This window comes from Podarcis filfolensis (assembly GCF_964270895.1).
Source record: "Podarcis filfolensis genome assembly, chromosome: 6".
Lineage (NCBI taxonomy): Eukaryota > Metazoa > Chordata > Lepidosauria > Squamata > Lacertidae > Podarcis > Podarcis filfolensis.
This window is the reverse complement of record NC_139609.1, coordinates 49,057,036-49,077,555: the sequence shown is the minus strand read 5'-3', so window position 1 is coordinate 49,077,555 and position 20,520 is coordinate 49,057,036. Positions and strand designations below refer to the sequence as shown.

The 20,520-nt window shown below is 39.3% G+C and overlaps 2 protein-coding genes across 14 annotated transcripts in view; one reads left to right on the top strand and one right to left on the bottom strand.

The window, feature by feature from the left end:
- Positions 1–4,507, top strand: part of CCDC17 (coiled-coil domain containing 17) — a 30,753-nt gene extending 26,246 nt beyond the window's left edge. The window contains exons 29-32 of the mRNA XM_083619815.1: positions 229–297; positions 1,181–1,258; positions 1,553–1,657; positions 2,290–4,507. Coding sequence (XP_083475941.1) covers positions 229–297; positions 1,181–1,258; positions 1,553–1,657; positions 2,290–2,319 — 282 coding nt within the window. The 3' untranslated portion in view covers positions 2,320–4,507. The remainder of the gene's footprint in view (positions 1–228; positions 298–1,180; positions 1,259–1,552; positions 1,658–2,289) is intronic.
- NASP (nuclear autoantigenic sperm protein) lies at positions 3,545–20,520 on the bottom strand. Of its 13 annotated transcripts, none has more exons than XR_014549465.1 (15): positions 19,508–19,639; positions 18,314–18,370; positions 17,788–17,898; positions 15,002–15,082; positions 14,534–14,637; positions 12,761–13,708; positions 11,032–11,192; positions 8,972–9,048; positions 8,811–8,884; positions 7,569–7,757; positions 7,126–7,292; positions 6,420–6,476; positions 6,205–6,336; positions 4,114–6,085; positions 3,545–3,699 (listed from the first exon to the last, which is right to left on the bottom strand). XR_014549465.1 is itself a non-coding variant. In XM_083619836.1 (15 exons), exons 2-15 carry the CDS (start codon positions 18,361–18,363, stop codon positions 3,655–3,657), a joined length of 2,286 nt encoding a protein of 761 aa, XP_083475962.1. In that variant the 5' UTR covers positions 18,364–18,370; positions 20,207–20,520; the 3' UTR covers positions 3,545–3,654. The 13 variants fall into 13 exon arrangements, 12 of the variants coding, with proteins under 12 accessions (XP_083475962.1, XP_083475971.1, XP_083475970.1 ...); XM_083619836.1 differs by lacking the exon at positions 19,508–19,639 and adding an exon at positions 20,207–20,520 and having other exon boundaries at positions 4,114–4,263; positions 6,265–6,336; XM_083619845.1 differs by lacking the exon at positions 19,508–19,639 and adding an exon at positions 20,207–20,520 and having other exon boundaries at positions 4,114–4,242; positions 6,265–6,336.

Below are 20,520 nucleotides of genomic sequence, written 5' to 3'. Positions count from 1 at the left end.
CTATAATTTAGTCCAAAGTCAGCAATCAGTTTCTAATTTCAAGATGTTGTTTGGGGTGTGTACAAAATTAGTAAGCTTTAAAAATGTTACTTTGTATTGTTTTGGGAGCACTTCTCACTATTTCTCTCACTTAAGGAATCTCTTGCAGTAGTCTACTAAAAGAATGCTGCAAAGAAACAGTAGGTGGTTTGTTCTTTTCTGGTTCAAGGTTTGTTCTTTCCTTAACAGATCATCCTGGCTTCCTTATCTGAAGGGAAATGCAGCAGCATTATGAAGAGCATGCTCCAAAAGAAAGAGGTATGAGACTAGTTAAGCATAGAGCAGTAGCTTCACAAAGCTTATCCAAGAAGTAAAACGGTGAAGTAAGGGGAGCACTTGCAATCCTTTTCTAGATCGTATTATACAGGGTAGTAACAAAAACTGATGCAAAAGATAGACCACACAAACCCCAATTTTCTCAAACACTACTGCAAGTGCAGAAAGTTCCAAGGAGCATGGCTGGCAAAGATTTTTGGGAGCAAGACAGAAGGTGGTTTGCAACATCAACCCCACCATCATACAAATGGATTCCAAAATGTGTGTTTGTGCTGCAGAGAGATCCTCCCTGAAGACTGCCAAGTCAGATAAACCAATGTACAAGACTATGTTTCTTTATAATGTAATCTTTAAATTGAAAATTTACCTGAACCAGTGGTTCTAAAATGTTTTTCTTTCGGCCACACTTCCAGAATAAAAACTTGCTCACGCCATACCAAATTGTTTGGTAAGAAATACATTGAGAGAAAAGAAACTCAAATTAGTGTTTTTTTGTAAATATATTTATCCATAGTCTGCAAATACATTTTTTTTATACTACTGTATACTACACTGAAATGTTTAAATATTTGATTGTCCTTGAATCTTCTTGCCACACCCTTTGAGAACCACTGCTTTACAGATTCATTTGGGTGCAATGGGGAACATTTATGTGGTCTACTAACCCTGGAGTAGAAGGCTCCAGTATAGAGTAAGGAGGCACTTGGATATTCTGTAATTATATGAAAACCTCAACAGCCTCAGGTATGACAGGCGCCTGCAATCTATGTAAGCCCTACTTTATCCCCAACGTTTCATCATTATTCTTGTTCAACAATCACACATATAAAAGAATGTACTTAATGCTATAGTTTGAAACTTCCAGATCCAGTTGGTGCCAGGTGCATCTGTGGTTGTGCGCATAGCAGATGGAAGATGGGATGAACTCAGATATACATCAGGGGTACGTATACTAGCTAAGTGAATCTAATCACAAACTTTTCATTCCACCCAGGAAAACAAAAGGATGAGCATACTAATTAACCATCCACTGGAGAAAACCAAAAGCAATCTCACTTTCTTGTTTACCATTTATCAATTTTCTGTGCAGCCAAATTGTAAAACAGAGCCAGGTGACTTGTTTATAGTGGATTGTCAGAAATCATGTATACTAAAAAGGTTACCAGTAACTGTTCAGAGCACAAACTAACCACACATTAGATCATCACATCCTAGCTGACCTTGTCATTTGTTTCAGAGTATTGATCAATCTTATCTGCCAGAGACAACAGATCTGTACAATAAGGAACCCTCTGGAAGAAAAATTGCAGAATTAATGTTGCAGGAGACTTCAAGAAAACAGGTAAAATTGGGCTATAGCCCTACTTATGAATGGAACAATTTGTCAACTAGCAACAGCCACAGTGCAGCTCTCCTATGACATAAATGAAATTATAATTTAACTGCAAGGTTTGAAGTACACCCATTCTAGTGAGATCAGAACAAATGGAACTTGCTACATACATTTCCTGACCGAAAGCTTTGCTCCACATTCTCCATACTGAAGAAATGAACCTATGCTGCCAATTCTTGTAGACCAGCAAGAAGCAAGCAGCATTATAAGCGGCACACAAAGCACTACCAAACCATTCTACGTTCTAAATCTTATATTAATAATCCAAAAATTGAGAGAACAAGGTACAAGATCTACTACAGAAGCCACAAACAGAAAACTCATTCAAATTGTGTCCAAAAGTAAGATTCAGGAGCCTGGCTAAAGGAACTTTAAAGACTGAATCTTCCTTTAGGACAAAATTTAAATGAGTTTTCTGTTTGTGGCTTCTGTCTCAATTTTTGGATTATTAATATAAGATTTAGAACGTAGAATGGTTTGGTGGTGCTTTGTGTGCCGCTTATGTGCTGCTTACTTCTTACTGGTCCACATTCTCCATAAGCAGTGCAGGTTTAATTGTGACTTGCATGTTTTTCTTTCAGACAAAGTTGAAGGCATTGGAACAAATTTAAAGAGAAGGAACAAGACATCTTAGGCTACATACTAGCTTACTCTACTGGCAATCATTGCAAGACTTTATTAAGTTTATGAAGAATGTCCATCCTGTAGCCTAATACCTCAAGTGGCCACCTGTGTTTTATTAGTGGTTATGGTAAAGTATATTAATGTGGCTGACATCTTGGAAGTGAATGAGGGATAATCACCTGCTTGAAGCAGCCATGCTATTTTGCTTTTTAAAAAAAAACCCAGGTGTCACTTCCTTACTTGGAAACTGCACAAACATTGGCTGCTGTGCACCTAAACCTGCATCAGTTCTCCGGACTGAGTATTTTCCATATCTTCTTTATACCATTCCTAAGTAGTGGTTTAATTCTAGCACCCATGAGCCTCTCACCCTTATATCATCTCTCCCCAACAGAATCCTACTTTAACCTGGGCTCTTCTTCCAGCTGAGTTAATGTAATGTGTCTGACACACAAATGAGAACATTTTGCATCAAACACAAGCCTGATTCAATTTTTTAGTTTGTCAAAGCAGATCTATTTTAAGTTCCACCCTTTGTCTTCCCTCCTATTTGCAGCTACTCTAGCCTGCACTCTGCTTGACTCCCACAAAATTTGCTAGGAGGCTCATCCTCTCAAAACTATTTCCAGTCTGACACAGTAGACATAAATGGTTTAGTGCAGGGGTCAGCAAACTTTTTCAGCAGGGGGCCAGTCCACTGTTCCTCAGACCTTGTGGGGGGCTGGACTATACATTTTTTTGGGGGGGGGATGAACGAATTCCTATGCCGCACAAATAACCCATAGCTGCATTTTAAATTAAAAGGACACATTCTACTCATGTAAAAACACGCTGATTTCTGGACCGTCCGCGGGCCAGATTTAGAAGGTGAATGGGCCGGATCCGGCCCCCGGGCCTTAGTTTGCTTACCCATGGTTTAGTGCTTCCTCAGACTTGCAGTTTCAAACTAAATCCAGGAAGAAATGCCACCAACATTTAGGCCCCATATCTGCTCAGTATCTAGGCCACAATTTTCTAACCACAAAAAAATGCTACTTTGCTTCCTAAACCCTTACAAACCAGACATTTACAAGTCAGTACATCAACTGAAAGCCAGCCTGGCACTGCTGTTGTAGAACTGGCTAGGAGGCAGATGCAACCATCTTTAGGTCTGCTGATGGAGACAATAGGTATTTATGCATGAATACGGCTGAATTTTATCAAAAGGCAGTGTTAAATGTTTGAGTAATCTTTATTGAATACAAAAGTTGCCAAAAGTGAAAAAATACATTATATACAAAACCCACTGGCCTTGGGAGGGAGTGTCCAATATTAAAACTATATCATACAGCACTTTGAACTGTTTCAACTTGTGGCCTTTCCTCTGCCTGTAAAAAAAAAAAAAAATTAATTTAGGACATGCATTTGTTTTATCTGACCAGTTAAATACAGCTCTTGAAAGCATTCAACACACTTATGTACAATTGATTACACTTAGATAATCTGTCTTAAATCTCTTTCTCTACTTCTGATCATGTAAAGAATTAGGACTCCTACATAAATAGTACTTTAAGCAAAGTTGCTATTTCAAAGCATCCAAGAGATACATACTGCATTCTGCAAGTATACAGAACTAGTCTAGCAGGTTTAGTTTAGACAGATTCCAACATGCATTTTGACACAAGCAAATTTCCAACTTTAAGTGGTCTGGGAGAGAAGACCAACAAGCAATTAAAGGCAGGCAGGAAAGATGAGCCTGGGAAATGGAAAATATACAAAAGACTCCTGACTCGACAGCCCACCTCCTCTTCCTTTTTCTCTGCAACCACATTTCCACTGGGGGTAGCATCACCACCACCATTGACAGCCGGTTCTGGTTTAGATTTCTTAGCTTCATTATCTCCCTGTTGAGTTTCTTCCTCGGGTTTCCTCTGAAGACAAAATTGTTTAGTCTTCACCAAGTACAATTTCAAATGTAAAGTATTAATAAAGAATATCTAGTGCTATTATGCATTTACTATTAATAAGCTGCCAACTGAACTATGCTTTAAAACTGTTCTGGGCTACAGCAAAGGTTATAAGGTGCATATTGCTGCTTCAGCTATTGGAAAGTTGTCCTCCAATACTGAAAGCAATCTAGTTCTGGGTTACCTAACAGTCTACACATAGCTCTCAAAATCAGAAGGCAGACTGTAGTAAAGAAAGAGATCAAATATATGGAGAGATTTTGTTAAGAGGGTATCTTTATTTTTGCCATTCTGTTAACATTGTATCTTTCCTCCTTTCCAATTAGATGCTATCAATAGACGGGCAGCCACTGTTGCATATAAAAAGATTTCTCTTATATTTTTCGGAATGTCTCTACCCAAGATTCCTAACAGAAAGGCTTCTGGTTTCTTTAAAAATGTTAATTTGAATGTTTTTTCATCTCATCATAAATATTCCAAAAATTTTGGACTTTTCTGCATGTCCACCACGTATGATAAAAATCTCCCATTTTTTCTCCACACTTCCAACACTTATTCAAACTATTTTTATACATTTGAGATTTTTGATGGTGTAAGGTACCAACAAAACTGCATTTTCATCATATTTTCTCTGATGGTGTGACATGCAGTAAAGTTCATGTTAATTTTCCAGAGTGATTCCCATTCTCTCATCATAATGGGACATCTGATATCCTGCGCCCATCTAATCATGACCACCTTCACCTTCTCGACTTCCCAGTCAAGGAGGAGTCAGTACATCCTTGTGATAATCTTGGTGTCATTATTTAACAGCACTATTTCAAATTTAGAGGGCTCATTGGCAAATTCATTTTATTTGTCCTGTCTGAATGTCTCAAAAAGTTGATGATACACAGACTATGTGGAAATGGCTCAATTAACAAATAGGTTAAGAGGTAACACCAAACAATGATTTTCTCAAAAATGGGAAATGTTTAAGATATACTTACAAAAAAATAACAGTGACATATTATCTATGGTAGTATTTGAATGACCCTTGTGTACATAAAATATTAAGAAATAAAGGAAAATTGGTATGCTAGGTTGTACGAAAGTATTAAAAAATATTGTATCAATTGTAAGGTAATAATTATAAGTACATTCAATATCACAAATGTCAACTATATTGGGAAATCTATATTTATTTTACTTTAATTTGTTGTTGTTTTACTTTATTTTATGTACCATTATATGATTTTAGCTTAGCTGATACCTAAGTGGAATTAGGTTAAATTAACATTCTAAGTTAAACAAATTTAAGAATATGTATATATTGTATGTATGTGTGAAGTTAAATTTGTAATGACATTAATGAATTTCAATAAAGAATTTTTTCATCAAAAAAAAAAGGGGGGGTATCTTAAGATACAAATAGTTTGCTTGTTTTAGACTGTCTTTGCTATTTTAACCAATTCTCCTTTCCACTTGAAATATGGGAACCCAGCTCAGCCTGGCTGTGACATTCAGTTTATATGGATTTCGTGCTACGTGTAAACTCTGAATCTCTACCCTGGACAATTTTGCAGGTCCCCAACACATCTAAATTCTCAAGTGCCTGCAGGACCCACACAATTAAGCTTTGAAATTAAACCAAGGTGAGTCAGATGAGCACAGCACAGCACAAAACCATCAAAAGCTATCAAGTGCGCTAGATGGTTCTCAGGCTGATTGGCTCCCAGTGGAGAAGATATTATGCAGGATTTCTAAAATTTGTAGAAGCAGAATGATCGAAGCTTTTAAGTGATGGCTTAAGTCAGACATAGGCAAACTTGGCCCTCCAGATGTTTTGGGACTACAACTCCCATCATCCCTGACCACTGTTCCTGTTAGCTAGGGATGGTGGGAGCTGTAGTCCCAAAACATCTGGAGGGCCAAGTTTGCCTACACCTGGTTCAAGTACTGCAAGCCAGTGGTTACCTATTTTTGTTAGTTGTATGGGACACAAACCTTTTTTCTGACAAGATGGGAGATGTCTGTAATACACTGAGGAGCTCCATCAGTTTTTTGCCCAGCTGGGATCTGTTACAAAACAGAAGGCAAAATATGAAATACTATATAACAGCAGAATTAAACTGCTTGCTTTAGGGATTAGTATCACTTACAGCTGAAGTTGGATTGCTTTCAGTTGCCTGTGGAAAACTAGAAGATGATCCACCAACCTGGAAACAAAGAGATCTATCAGTCTAAAAGTCACTATTAAAAGCCTACTGGGACTAAACTATAAACATGTACAATGAAGAGCCCATCGGTTTTGAAGAACAATTTATAAAATTTAAGGTGTAATGAGAAGCAATAATGAGGAAGCTGGTCTGCAGTTAATTTTTCAAGCTCCCAATGTTTTTTAAGACCACAAGAGAAGTAAACAGGTGTCTCATCTGTAGTGTGTGAACCCCCAAGCTATTTTGCAGTTGCTATCTGCAGTCTTGCTTTAAGAATAAGGGACATATTCAAGCCTGCATTTCCACTGATGCAACAACTTCCATTCCTATAACAGTGCTTCATCTACTGTCACCTCCAGCTAACTTCCTTCAAAATCAGCTCAAGAGTTTGGGGGATCCTCCGGAACAAATTTTACATGTCATCTTATCATTAATTATTCAATGTAAGGTCTTTGAACTCAGTGCTTCAAAAGTCATCTCCTACCCCCCCAAAAAAAGTAAAAATCTAGCATTTTCCACTATAAAACTAAGTATCAATGGCATCCTTTCTTCCAATTTACAGCTGTGTATCTCAGCTTAATTTATTTTGCTATCTGCTCCTCTCTAGCACAAGTTCACAAAAAACGGTAGTAGTAAGCCTAGGACTCACCAAAGTTGCTTTCAGAGCCAGTTCAGCTATTCTTGCGCTCTTTTGAGACTCCTTTGAATCTTCTATCTTCTCTTTAATTTCAGGAAGCAGTCCCTCGAGTTCTACAATTTCCTTCTCATCCTCAGCTGATCCCTCCCCTTTTGTTTTTAGTCGCTCAGTCAACATCGCTAAAAAGGTGATATTTAGGTGATATTAGTACTTTTAGAGCCATTTACTCATCAGTTTTGGGCTTTGTCCCAGTGTATGTTAAAACAGATTCTCAAGGATCAGCAGCAGCTGCCAAATTTCTTGCAGTGTTTGCTAGCTGACACATTAGCTCTCTGAACACCTCTTCATCAAGAAACTAGCTCTGTAGCTTTCCCAACACTGTACATTTGGAGCTTGGAGGACACAGTAACGGTGATGCTTAACTAAATCTGCATGAAGAACTGCACTTCACTTACCCATTCTTTTATCAATGACTTCCATCGATTTACTATACTGCAACACTGCTTCATCATACTGATTATCATAGTGAAAGGCCAACCCCAGATGATAATGAGTCTCTGCAAGCAAGCGGTCATGGGCCTCTAAGTACTTCTGCTGAAGAGCCAGGCAAGAACGGAACTCTTCTATAGCTTGAGAGTAGTTTTCTGCACAATAAAAACAGAAAGTAAAGCACAGGACTTTCATATGAAGGTAGAAATTTGTACAAAGCAGAATTCAATCATAGTGTAGAAAAAAGGTTTTCAATCAATAGTTTTATAACCTGTCGTGATTCCAGTATCAATTTTTGAATAATATAGGACATTTTACATTTAATATAGTCTGCAGAGACTGGTGGAAACAGTGGCTAGAAAGCATATCTGGCTTGCTCAACATAGTTCAACAGCTGAGAACAAATGAGGAGACTGCAAGCTTCCTTCCCATGCCTTTCCCCTTATTCATCAGCTACATCCTGGTTTGGTTAAACTCCAATTAGCCATTATATTCAAAACAGGGAACTATAGTTTAAGTTCCTGGTTAGTAGATAGACAAAGTCGCATTTAGGAACCAGGCAGAGGGCCTTCTTGGTAATGATGCCGTCCCTGTGGAATGCCTTCCCTTCAGATGTCAAGGAAATAAACAACTATCTTACTTTTAGAAGACATCTGAAGTTTCTAAGGATTGATGTTTTCAGATATGTTGTAAGCCGACCAGAGTGGCTGGGGAAACCCAGCCAGATGGACAGGGTATAAATAAAATTAGTGTAATTATTATTATTAGGCAGAATAGCTAACTGAAATTTAATTACCATTTAACCAGGGTGTAAACACTGAGAAAGGACCAAGGCGAGGGGCCTCTATTCGTTCTTCAAGGCTTCTAAGCTATGCTTTAATAAGCAGGGAATCTGAACTAGGCCACAGTAGAATAAAAGTAACCAATCTACCAGCGTACTTCCCAATAGTATAGGTAACTGTATTATAACGAAGTACAGTATGAGGTGTCCAAAATAAAAGGCTTAGTTGATAAACTCTGAGCTAGTTGATAAAGTCTGAGCAGCTTTGAAAATATGAATACTGTAAAGTGAATATAAAATATATTACTGACAGTTTATATAATATGTAATGGACATGCAAAAACTAAAACATCATATGCAGTGGAAATATGAATAATAGTATCAGAAATTAATCCACTGCATGCCTAAGCAACTTTAAGGTAGTTACCAGATTCGATGCTAACTTCTCCTAGTTTTAGGTGAGCCTGAGCAACAAGGAGCTGAGCTTCTTTCGTGTCCTGTCTAGATCAAGAAGGCAGAGTCAGCAAGATTGTCATAACACCTTTAGTTGTATAAAAAGGCAATATTTGTCAGAACTCCCAGACATACCTTTTGTATATTACTTTTGCTAACTCCAGCATATCCCAAGCCAGTTCTAAGTTCCCAACATCGTCTTCTTCACTCTCCTAAAGCAAAGTTATTTGAAAGTCAAAGAAATGGATAGAAAGGCAATTGCTAAGGATCTTGGCAGACCACTTGATTTTTCTGCTTGTTGTAGCAACTGTAGTGCCCTGTGCTAGATGCTCCATGATTCCAATTTTATTTTTACAGACATAACACAGACCACCTGAATGAAGCTTGTGGACCACTGGTGGTTGATGGACCAACTCAGGAACTCCTGCCTTAAAGCAGGCAACTGAAGAAACCAGTCACCATAGGAAACAAATATATAAACTTTAGAAAAGGAACATCATACCCCTTCCACAAACTCCTATGCTGAAGCGTTTGTTAGCAAAATTTAGCACTTTATATTAGGGAAATCAGCACTTCTTCCTTACAAAGGCGCCAGTTCTATTGCAGGGAGTCTTGAACACAGCAGAGGAAGCTCTATTAATGTCCCTTTCCTTTAAGTTGCTCAATACAGTGTGCATGGGTCTCTCTCTCCCCATTTTATCCTCACAGCTCTGAGGTAAGACTAAGAGACAGTAAGGTCCAAAGCCAGTCAGTGAGCTTCATGGCTAAGTGGGGATTTGAACCCTGGTCTTCCAGACCCTGCCTAGTACCATAGTCTTCACCGCAATGCTTCTGCCAGTTCCAGAACCTAGTGTAATGAAAGCTCACCTTCTGGTAGACAAAGAGAAGACTTGGAAGCACAGGTTCTGCAGAAAGACCAATGGCTAGCTAATGATTCAAGTCAAGATTTGTGGACTGCGATTAACCGCTTGACAAAAAGGATTTACAAACAGCTTTAGAGGATTATCTATTTTCCTCCTGTATTAGTTTTGAACTGCTTGTCCTTCACATTGTATCTCACTCCTCTTATGAATTGGCTGTTCAGCCAGCAATTCCTTCACAAGCAGAATTAAAACCAATGTTTGGAAAGTGCAATCAATTTTGCATTGAACACTACATATTCCTTGTCAGTAAATGTGATTCAGAGTAACCCTACTCATATTCATTCTACATTGTAATTATAATATAGAATTATAATTAGTGGCAATTATAATTCTTGCTCCAAAAGCACTTTGCATGTCATTTCAGTTCTTGCCCAGGTCTTTCCTGAGGCTTCCTTGATGAACAGCTCAGCTTATCAGCTGGGTAGCTTCCTCATGTTTGACCTCGCTGTCTTCATAGTTTGAATAGCAGGAAAAAATGCAGTGCCCAGTTCTTTAATGTTAAGGCAAAAAAAGGAGATGTCACAAGAGGACATACTTTCAGTTGAGTTAAAAATTGGTTGACTGCAGAGAATTACTTCAGAAGGTGGTGTACTGTTGCAAAAAAGCTGCTTCAATAGCAGTTTTTTAAAACAATAGCAAGCTTCTGATAATTAAGCAGATACCGTGCACATTATCAGGCACAGCCCTTTCCCCTTCTGTAGCAAATCACTATTGCTGTGATATGAGGCAGAGGAGATGCAACCTGTTCCCAATTTCCTGTAGGTTTTGGAGGCCTGCTTTTGGGCTTTTAAACAACTGTAATAAAAGACACTCAACAGGTTTAGAGAAGGTGGGAATGGTTACAGAAATTAGTTTAACCATGGGTGCGGTACTAGACGGAGACCACAATGCTTCACTGAAACTAGTTTATGAGTTTCAATGTATGAATGCAAGAGATTTTGATAGCAGAGGAGACAAGGAAAGAAGGGGGGAGCAGAGAGAAGGATAAGGGCTTTTTTTTAAGAATGGAGAACGAACAAGCATCTAGAAGGAAAAACAGGCTAAAGTTTTAACAGACTAAAATGTTAAAATGCTGCTTTGAACCAGAGTACTCAAAGCCACACCCCTACTATAATCTTGAACCTTCGGAAGGAACTGCCTACTTCAGTCTTCCTATGCTCTAGAAAACATAGGTAATCGGAAATAGTTTCCATGAAAACAATGATCCTTTCTCCATGACAGAAACATTGAACCAGCTCTTTAACAGGCTTGAATGCTCTTTTTATACTTCACCTTTTCTTCAACTGTAGAGTCATTTTCTTTATCCTCTTCGACTGCAGAGTCATTTTCTTTATCCTCTTCAACTGCAGAGTCATTTTCTTTATCCTCTTCAACTGCAGAGTCATTTTCTTTATCCTCTTCAACTTTATCTTCTTCTTCTGATCCTTCCATCTCTACAATAATAGTTTCTTATTAATATACAACCAACTGTTTATACCTCCATTTTACTTGACTATTTGTTTTATTCAGCTGTGAAATTCTTCCACCACTATTACACTTCCAACCTATGTGTTCATGAGGGTTGGCTTGGTAGGTTTCTGTGCAATCTGCAACATGTGTTTATATGAAGTTTTGAGGGGGAGCTACATAGATTAAAATATTCACCGTTAGGATATTCTTTCTCCTTTATGCTGCTTGCATGGCACCCCCTGGCATGTCAGTTAAAAAGAATTTGAACAAGTTTTAATACTTTTATAGCTTCCCCATAGAAGTTTTGTTTTCATAGTAACGGGGGAGACAAAGAGAAGAGCTTTAAAATTGCACTCCTTAGAAGTAGTCACATTTCATAGTTAAGATAAGACAGAAATATTAATATTTCTAGTTAAGTGTCATTGCATGGCTTCTTAGGGAAACTGACAGGTATGTACTATTGGGTGTCAGGCACAGGAACTTACATAAACTATGGGATAGCTCAGACACCTATTCTGCAGTGTCAGGGAACATATACCCTCTTATGGAGCAAGAAATCTGACCTCCTACCAGCTATTCAGTAATCCAGATGCCCAGCAAGCACAATCTCAAACTGCCTTATGCTCAACAGCCTTCATGTAACAACTACAGAAGCCAAGGGAAAAAGTATTGCTGTAAACACCGGACTTCAAACTAGAACAGGGATGGCTATCTTGTATTCTTCTAGATGTTGCTAAACCACAACTCCCACCAGCTCCAGCCAACGTGGCCAAAATAATTAGGGATTATGGAGTTTTAGTTCAGCAGTATCTAGAGGGTCATGCTTTTAAGCTACTCTTGCGACTAGAAATGCATAGGACAAGGCTCTAGTTGCCAGAGCAAACTTGCCACTGTACTGTATCCCTATTTTTTATTGCAATTATTAGTCACTTTTTTCAAATAGGAACACAAAGTGACTAAATATTTGTTAAACAGTTGTATTATGTGAAGGTTTATCAGATTTACAACTATTTCACTACTTAGAATCTCGCTTGTAAACAAACATTTTCAAGGTATTATAAGGTAGTTAAACAGCAATGCTAAAGCAAGAGAAGCAGGACATGAAAGCTGTGATGTCTATTACCTGCACTTGTTTGTAGTTATAGGCCTCAAAGCATGATAGGTTTTAGGTTGTTTAATACAGGTCATTAAGCCAGCACCCTCGTGTTGCTGTATTTTTGTGGATCTGGTTGTCAATATATATTCTAGTACTATACTTTGAATTGTTCAGAGTTAATCTTGCATTCACATAAAAACATGCAGTGAACATCCATTCAGTGTTCTCTATGAGCCATATCTTTCTATATTTGCTGCTCATGCAAACCAGTCCCCAAAAAAGCCAATAATTTATTGCTCAACTTGTTAGTTTTATTTCAATTCAACTGTTCCTTGCAGCTTCAAAATTCTCCTTGGGTGGATTCATCCCTGTGGCACAGAGAATTCTGAATGGATTAGTCTTACTAAGGGTTAGTTCTCTAAATAGATCCACCCACAAGTGTCTTCTATCCGTTACCTTCGCCCTCTCCCATCTCGTCATCCTTTTCTTCTTCCTTTTCTACCTTAGGAGCAACTTCAGCTTTTTCTTCTGGTTGTATTTCATGTGACTGCTTGATGCTCCCTGAAGGAGTAGTTTCATTTGGAGCTGAAGGTTCTCCTTCTCTTGAATCCAATGTTTCTTCCTTCTCTTTCAAGTTCACCACCACCTGTTCTGTGGCAGGCTTCACGTCCTCTGTCTTTTCAGCAGTAGCTTTAGCTGGTTGTTCTTTTTCTGCCTGCCCTTCAACTTTCTCAACAGCTGTCATGATTTCTCTCTCTAACTCACCTGAAGCTTTTACCAATTCCTCTACTACTGGATTCTTTTCTACAATTGCGTCTGCCTGCTTTTCTACCTCCTCTTCTCTCCTCTCTTGAGCTGCTATCTCAACTACCTTCTCTTTCCCAGGTGCTTCCCCTGCAGCCACTTCTTTTTCTAAAGTAGTATCTCCCCCAGCTGCTTCTGCAGCCTCTTCTATTACTGGATTAACTTTCACAGCAGCATCTTCAGAAACCACCACTCTGTGTACAGCAGCATCTTCCCTAGCCTCTTCTACCACCACTGGCTTATCTTCTTCAGCTGTCCCTTCTGCATCCACTGGCTTCTCTTCCCTAGCAGCACCATCTTCTAATGCTACCTCAGTAGTTACTTCATTGATGTTTTGTTCTTCCGTAGTTGCCTCTACCTGCTTTTCTGCCTTCTCTTGCTCTTCCTTTTTCTCCACAACAGTGATATCTTCTCCACCCAGAGCTGCTGCTTTTTCTTTTTCTTCCTTAGCTACTTCTTCCTCAACCTCTTCCATTTCCACATCCTTCGGTTGCATCTCCACTCCTGTATGCACCAGAGACTCTTCAGGATTTTTTCTGGATTCATCTTTTTCCCCCATGGCATTATATACCTGCTCTCTTAATTCCTCCCTTGCTTCTTCTACATGTTTAAGGAAGATCAAGCACAAACAAACCTTCGAATTTAGTGATAAACATTCATGATCTTCACATCCCACCCTCCATCCCACTGATGTCTTGCTTCAAAGTTACAGGAATCAATACAATCCTTTTGGACCCTTAAACTGAGAACAAGTGCCTTCCATAACAGGGCTTGCAAGGAGTTGCGCTTAAGCAATGAGTTGTAGGCCAGCATAGTAACAGCCAAGCAAGAGATGCCAAGCTTTGTCTAGACAAGACATTGCACTGGATTGCAGAGGAAGATGCTACGAACTGAGGGACATGGCAAGTATTGAAAATTAGACAAACTATCCACTTTCTTAAGTGAACATGGCCTATTGTCACATGATCTTCACAGCATCAAACCTTATTAGATGCCACTGCCCAAAAGATCTAGGCCACAATGTGCTATACACTAAACAGTTTTGCAATAAGCAGTAATACTGGGAGTTACTATTCAGTTTGTTCACAGAACCTTTGCCCAATTAGTTCATGGTTCTAGAAACAATTAGCTGACTCTCCTTAAGATCTTGAAGCATAGAAACCAATGCTTTACTAAGAAACAAAGTGAGGCCCACATGGTTCAAAACAATGCTTTAATCTATAGGTTTGTAGACACACCGGCCTTGTTAAAAGGCAGGTTTTTAAATTTTTGGTCAATTTTATCATTAAAAAGACTTTTAGAGAGTCTTTAGTTGCGGTTTAAGATTCAAACAACTTGATAATAATAAAATGACCCTTGTCTAGTATCCACTTGGAACACACACAGCTTGGCATCTCTATCATGAGTTAAGACAGCACTACATACCATCTATATTATCAGCACTTTCTACCATTGAGTCTTCTGTTTTTTCTTCCTCTTCTTCCACCTGCACTCCTTCCAAGGCATTTCCCAGCACACCATTTTCCATTCTAGAAGATGTAAGTAGGCATTGCTGTTATCTTTTCCCTCACCAGTTTTAGCGTTCAAAGCTTGAACTCAAGGCTGTATTGATGTAGCATAAGAAGACCAGTTAACAGATCCTGCTCCAGGCGTCCTGGAAGCAAATACATATTTGGTTGACAAGGAAGACCAACCAAAGTTTGTTGACCTGATTATGTAGCTCTAGAATGGCTGCCACTATTCTGAGAAAAGGTTACAAAAGGTAACTTCAGTTCTGTGTGCAGGAGAAACTGGTGAAGTGGATTCCAGTCCATGTAAAAATATATTAGCCTTCCTAATCTAGATTAACTATTCAAACCACCAAGTAGCCCAAAGCAGGTCATATTAACTTACCTTGCCAATTCCAGAAGTGATTTCCCGTAAAAAAAGTAAGCTTCTGCACACTCATTTCCAGTTTCACCATACTTATTAGCCCTAAAAAGAGATTACCAGATTAGCAGGGTGGATTAATTTAAGTCATGTTTCCCATTTACACAAGCGGCGAAAATTGTGGAAACTTTTGGGGGAAAGCTTATTTCCAAGGTTTGATGGCTCATACCACTTTTTTTTTTAGTAATACCATAAAATTATGTATCAAAGGAAACATAATTTAATGAAGAATGTAATGCAACAAGGTTTGTTCAATTATCTGTATCCTATCAAAAGTTAGAGCCAAATAATCAGTAAAATGAATGCTTTAGAGAGCCAATCAGGTGTCATTATTTAGGAAATGATGGCTCATAACATCACTTTTTTGGGGAGTAATACCATAACATTATATATCAATGGAAAGATAATTTAATGAAGAATGCAATGCAATAACTTTTATGAAGGATTATTTATTACAACAGAAATAAGGAGGACATTTGGCAGTGTGCTGTGATTGCTATCAAGTTGGTTGTGTTTTGTTGTGTTTTTTGTTCTTTCATTTAGTCAGCTTGTAAACCCAGTCAGATAGGTGGCATATAAATAAGCCGTTGTTTGTTATGGTGGTGAAAGCAGAGTCAAGCAGAAAGCAACAACACTGGAAGGAAAACACACACAATTGTCCAGTGTTCACATTCCTGTATTTTTGTACTTTATCTCAAACAGTCATGGCTACTGGTCATAATGGAATATTTTAACGACTTTCCCTCTATAGGTTAACAAAAATGAAATCTTATAAAAGGTGTAGACTCCCAACAAATAGGAAAAAAGCCTGGTTGTACCAAATAATGGGCATTTAGTTTTAAGGCAGCATTTAGATGTCAGATTTGCCCCCGTGTTCAACAAATATATGAAGTAATAAACTAGTGGCCAAAATTGTTGTATTTCCAAGGTTTGATGGCTCATAACGCCACTTTTTTTGAGTAATACAATAAAATTATATATTAATGGAAAGATAATTTAATGAAGAATGTAATGGAACAAGTTTTGTTCAATTATCTGTACTCTATCAAGCATTATAGCCAAATAACCAGAAAAAGCGTTTAGAGAGCCAATCAGGTGTCATATTGTTTTGGCAATGATGGCTCATAAACCACCTTTTTTTGGAGTAATACCATAACATTATGTATCAATGGAAACATAATTTAATGAATGCAATGCAATAACTTATTATTATTGAGCAGACTAGAGATCATTTTCATTCAGTGGAACTAAACATTTATGTTTGCTAATTGGACTGTAAATAATCATTTGAAAAAATGATCGAACTGGCTCTTGATTTAAATAGGAAGCCTCTGTTAACTATGTAGCTGGTAGAGAAACTACTTCATTTTAAAGAATAACTGTAGCAAACATGCTTTGGTTAAGATATAATATTAACATCACGGTTATTTGAGAATTTATTAAATTTAAAATTCCAGAAAATCCAAACCAAGTTTTAAAATCTATTTAAAAATACACCTTTTTAATCTACCTGCAGATTATATCCCCTGCCCTTTCCACATAGTATCAGGAAGTATTAAAATGGACAATATTTTATTCAACAGAAATAATGACACATACATACACAGGCCATATGGCTTGAGAAAAAGTTTTGTCCAAATTATTTGGGGGTGGGGAGACATACTTTGGAAGTTCTCCTGAATTCCATCTTTTCACTGGAGTGGCTTCCACTGCTAGGTGGTTATGCCCAGTTAAGTCTGGTTACTGGACCAGGATAACCTAATGTCAGTTGCCTAAGCTCTAGTGACCTCCTGCATGGAGGCTTGGAAACTAAATACAGTATCCAAAAAATACTCCAGTACCAATCATCTCAGTCCCTATAATAAGCAGGTGATGCCTTGGTGATGCAACCACCAGATCTGCTTGGTTTGCACTGACCCACAACAGGGCTTTTTTGGTGTTAGTTCTCTTTCCAGTGAGTTGTGCCTATTGCCATTATTAACTTTCATGAGAAATTTGAAAATATTCCTGGTTATGCAGGAATTTGGTGGCCGTATTTCCTGGCAACCTTGAGATCACTGGATGGAATATTTTTTTTAAAAAAAACCTAATTGTTTTTATAATGTTCTAACAGTTTTAGAATGTTTCTGCTTTGCTTTCTGAAGTGTGGATCTGTTTGCCACCCTGGGGTTCCTCATGAGGAATATAAATTCAATAACTAAACAAATAATGTGCTAAAGTTACTTTCATTCATTTTCCAAAACAGGAGCTGTGTTTAAAAAAAAATTCTACATACAGTGAACCCTCTGGATACTGATTTAATTTGTTCTGGGGGTCCATGCGCACCCCGAAAAAGCCATAACCAGAGGCGCCACTTCTGTGCATGTGCAAGCGGCGTAACACAGAAAAATACTTCCAGGTTTGCCACGTTCGTGACCTGAAGGTTACATATCCAGAGAGGTGCGTAACTCGAGGGTCCACTGAACTTGAGAGTAACCCTGTAAAACCCAGTGGGGTTTACTTTTCGGTAGATCTACATAGAATAAAGAATTCTAATTTGGGAAAGAAAAAAATGAAGCAGTCTTTATTGCAGATATTAATTCAGAATACTTGTTTCTGGCTCTGTGCACCACTAGCATGCAGTTCTCCACTGACTACCCCCAAGAGAATGCAGTCCATAACAGAAAGAAAAAAGGTTGTTATCCCTAAGATAGGCTAAATTCCCTTCATCAAATGAAAATTCAACTGAAGGGATAAATCTCATTACTTACAACAGAGAAGCAGCTTCCTGAAATGCGTTAACAGCAGCTGGAATATCTCCCATTACCAGATTTTTCTGCCCCAAGCCGAGGTATTTCTTGGCTTCTGCATCCACATCCATACTAGAAAAATAGAAACAAGGTTCTAGTTACAGGTAGGTAGCTGTATTGGTCTGCCATAGTCGAAACAAAATAAAAAAATTCCTTCCAGTAGCACCTTAGAGACCAGCTAAGTTAGTTATTGGTATGAGCTTTCGTGTACATGCACACTTCAGGTAAAATAACTTAGTTGGTCTCTAAGGTGCTACTGGAAGAAACCAGGTTGTTAGCCACAACATATAGCTGTTAGAAGCAAGCTTGGTCATTATTTACCTTTTTTACTATAGTAAATCAAGAGTGTCAGTGTTTAAAAACTGCTCTTGTTTCATTCATCTATTCCAATCAATGTAACTAGTAGTAGCTGACTATTACAGGAAGATAGTTACACTACTCTATTTCAAACGCATATGCACTATTCTTACATCTAATTATATCTTACCTCTCAGTTTTGTCAGCGGAAGTAGAAGGAGCAGCAGATTCTTCTGCCATTCTGAAACTGAAAAGTCTAAAGTTAGAATACTTAGGAATGTAACTGTATAAGAATACTTAGGAATGTTACTGTAACATTTCAGTAACTGTAATGTATGCTTTATAATTAGAATTATAGCAAATTAAGAGTAAGGACCATCAATGGTACATTATGCCCTACATAGGCTGCTGATGCAAATAACTATCAGCTGGCTCCTTCATGTATGCCACAACCTTTCCCTGTTAAGTCAAAAAGCTCCCAATCAAACAGCCTGTGCACTGTTCAAGAGGCATGCTACAGTCACAGAAAATTATTTAAGAGTTTCAATTTCATTTTAAAGGAACTTTAAAGGATTTTTGTACAGATGCCATTCTGTCAGTAGTAGAAGGTATACAAAGTGCCAGTTGAAATTACAGCCCTCCTAACTAGTATATTTATATGGACTCCTCACACAGGCTTGTTACCAATGTAAAGAGCATACTCCAGGAACAAAAGTTGCCGCTCTCATGGAGTTATCAGTACCAGTATCCTTGACAAACCAATTTCCAAAATTCTTCAATGTGCTTTAAATGCGTGCTGGATGCATTTTAAATCATTTGACAGGTCTAGCAAAGCATAAATTCAATAAATATTGGAAACAATGAGCAGTATTACAGTGACTTAGAAGTCCTCCTCTGCTATATTGCTGAGGGACCACAGTCCCTTAAACGACACTTGCTCCATAAGGGGAGGTGTAAAAACAAATCAAGTCTGTTATAGTACTGTATAGGCTACACCACATCACACAAGGGCTATACAGGTCTTTTATCAATATCCAGATGACTCTTGGCTAGGGAACTATCACTATGCGAGTTTCTAGACTCTTACAAGTTACAATCTCTCCAGCAGAAAATAATGAAGGCCAATTAGTCCTAAGGCGAGTTACAGAATAGCGCTTCAAGGAACGCTCCCGTTTCTTTAAGTGTTCACTCGTTAACAGTAGTGAGATGAGAAAACGTCGACGGACAGTTCCTTCCAAAAACTACAGTAAAGAAGGCATTTTCCAATTCACCCCGCAGTTCCGCTGCAACCAGCTACTTTTCGGTACCACAAATGAATTAACCCAGAGTAGACCCGACAAGCCTTAAGCACCCCCACCCACCTTGGAGCGCACGAAAAATATACCAGAATACTAATATGCTCGGTTTATCGAACGTGTTAAAAGGCAGAGCGTTAAAAGCCGCTCTTAACTCCTCCCCCGGAGCCGCCAACGACGCTAAGAAAGTTCTCTCTGGGAGAAAGACGTTTACCTCAGCAGACAATGGGGTTCGTTTCCCGCCTCCGCCCCTCCCCTCGTCAGATCTTTTGGCGCCGAATCTCAACGGCCTCTTTCTACAGGCCGAGGCTGCCTACCACGTGACGCGGCTCTTTCCCCCCTCCCCCCCCCGCCCCCTTATCCCTCCCGCCTTTGCGCGCGCCGGATTGATGGGCCTTGAAAATGGCGGCCTAAACTCCGAGTCGGGTCACGTGGCGTCTCGGTTTTTAAGGCGAACTGCCGCCTCCGCCCCCCACGCCGTGAGAAAACGGCATGCACCAAACCGCCGGTGGGAGTAATAGGAGGTGAAAGGATGGAGAGGGGGGGGGGAGAGAATGCAACAAAACGCCACGAGGTAAAGAGGACCAGAATATGCCGCCGAAAGCGAAGCTGAGAGAGAACAAATTCTACGAAGGAATACCTGTGTGGCCGCCGCCGCCCCCATTACTCGAACAAACAACTCGGCGTTCCCTTCGTCCTTACCCAGTTCCCGAAAAGACAAAACCTGAGCCGAACCCCGCCAGCGGCGGCGGCGGCGCCAAAGGTGATGGCAGCCCCCCACAACTCACCTCAAGACCCCGACGGAGTGACAACAATCAGCCGAGAAACGCAGCCCGCCGCCCCTCCAGATGCTTTTATAGCCCCCTGAGGACACGCCCCAGCAGCGCGAGGCACGCTCTCAAGGCAAAGGAACTACGACTCCCAGCATGCCTCGCACCTCCCTGTGAGGCCTTTCGGGAAGCCGGAACTCGTCCTGAGGCGAGTTGAAAATAACCGCAACCCCCTTCCCCAAAAACCCAACGGGACGAATGTCAGAGAAACCCTCGAGCATGTTGGAAACGTCGCCTCACTCCCTCTGTCCCTCTGTTTGCTGTTTCGGGAA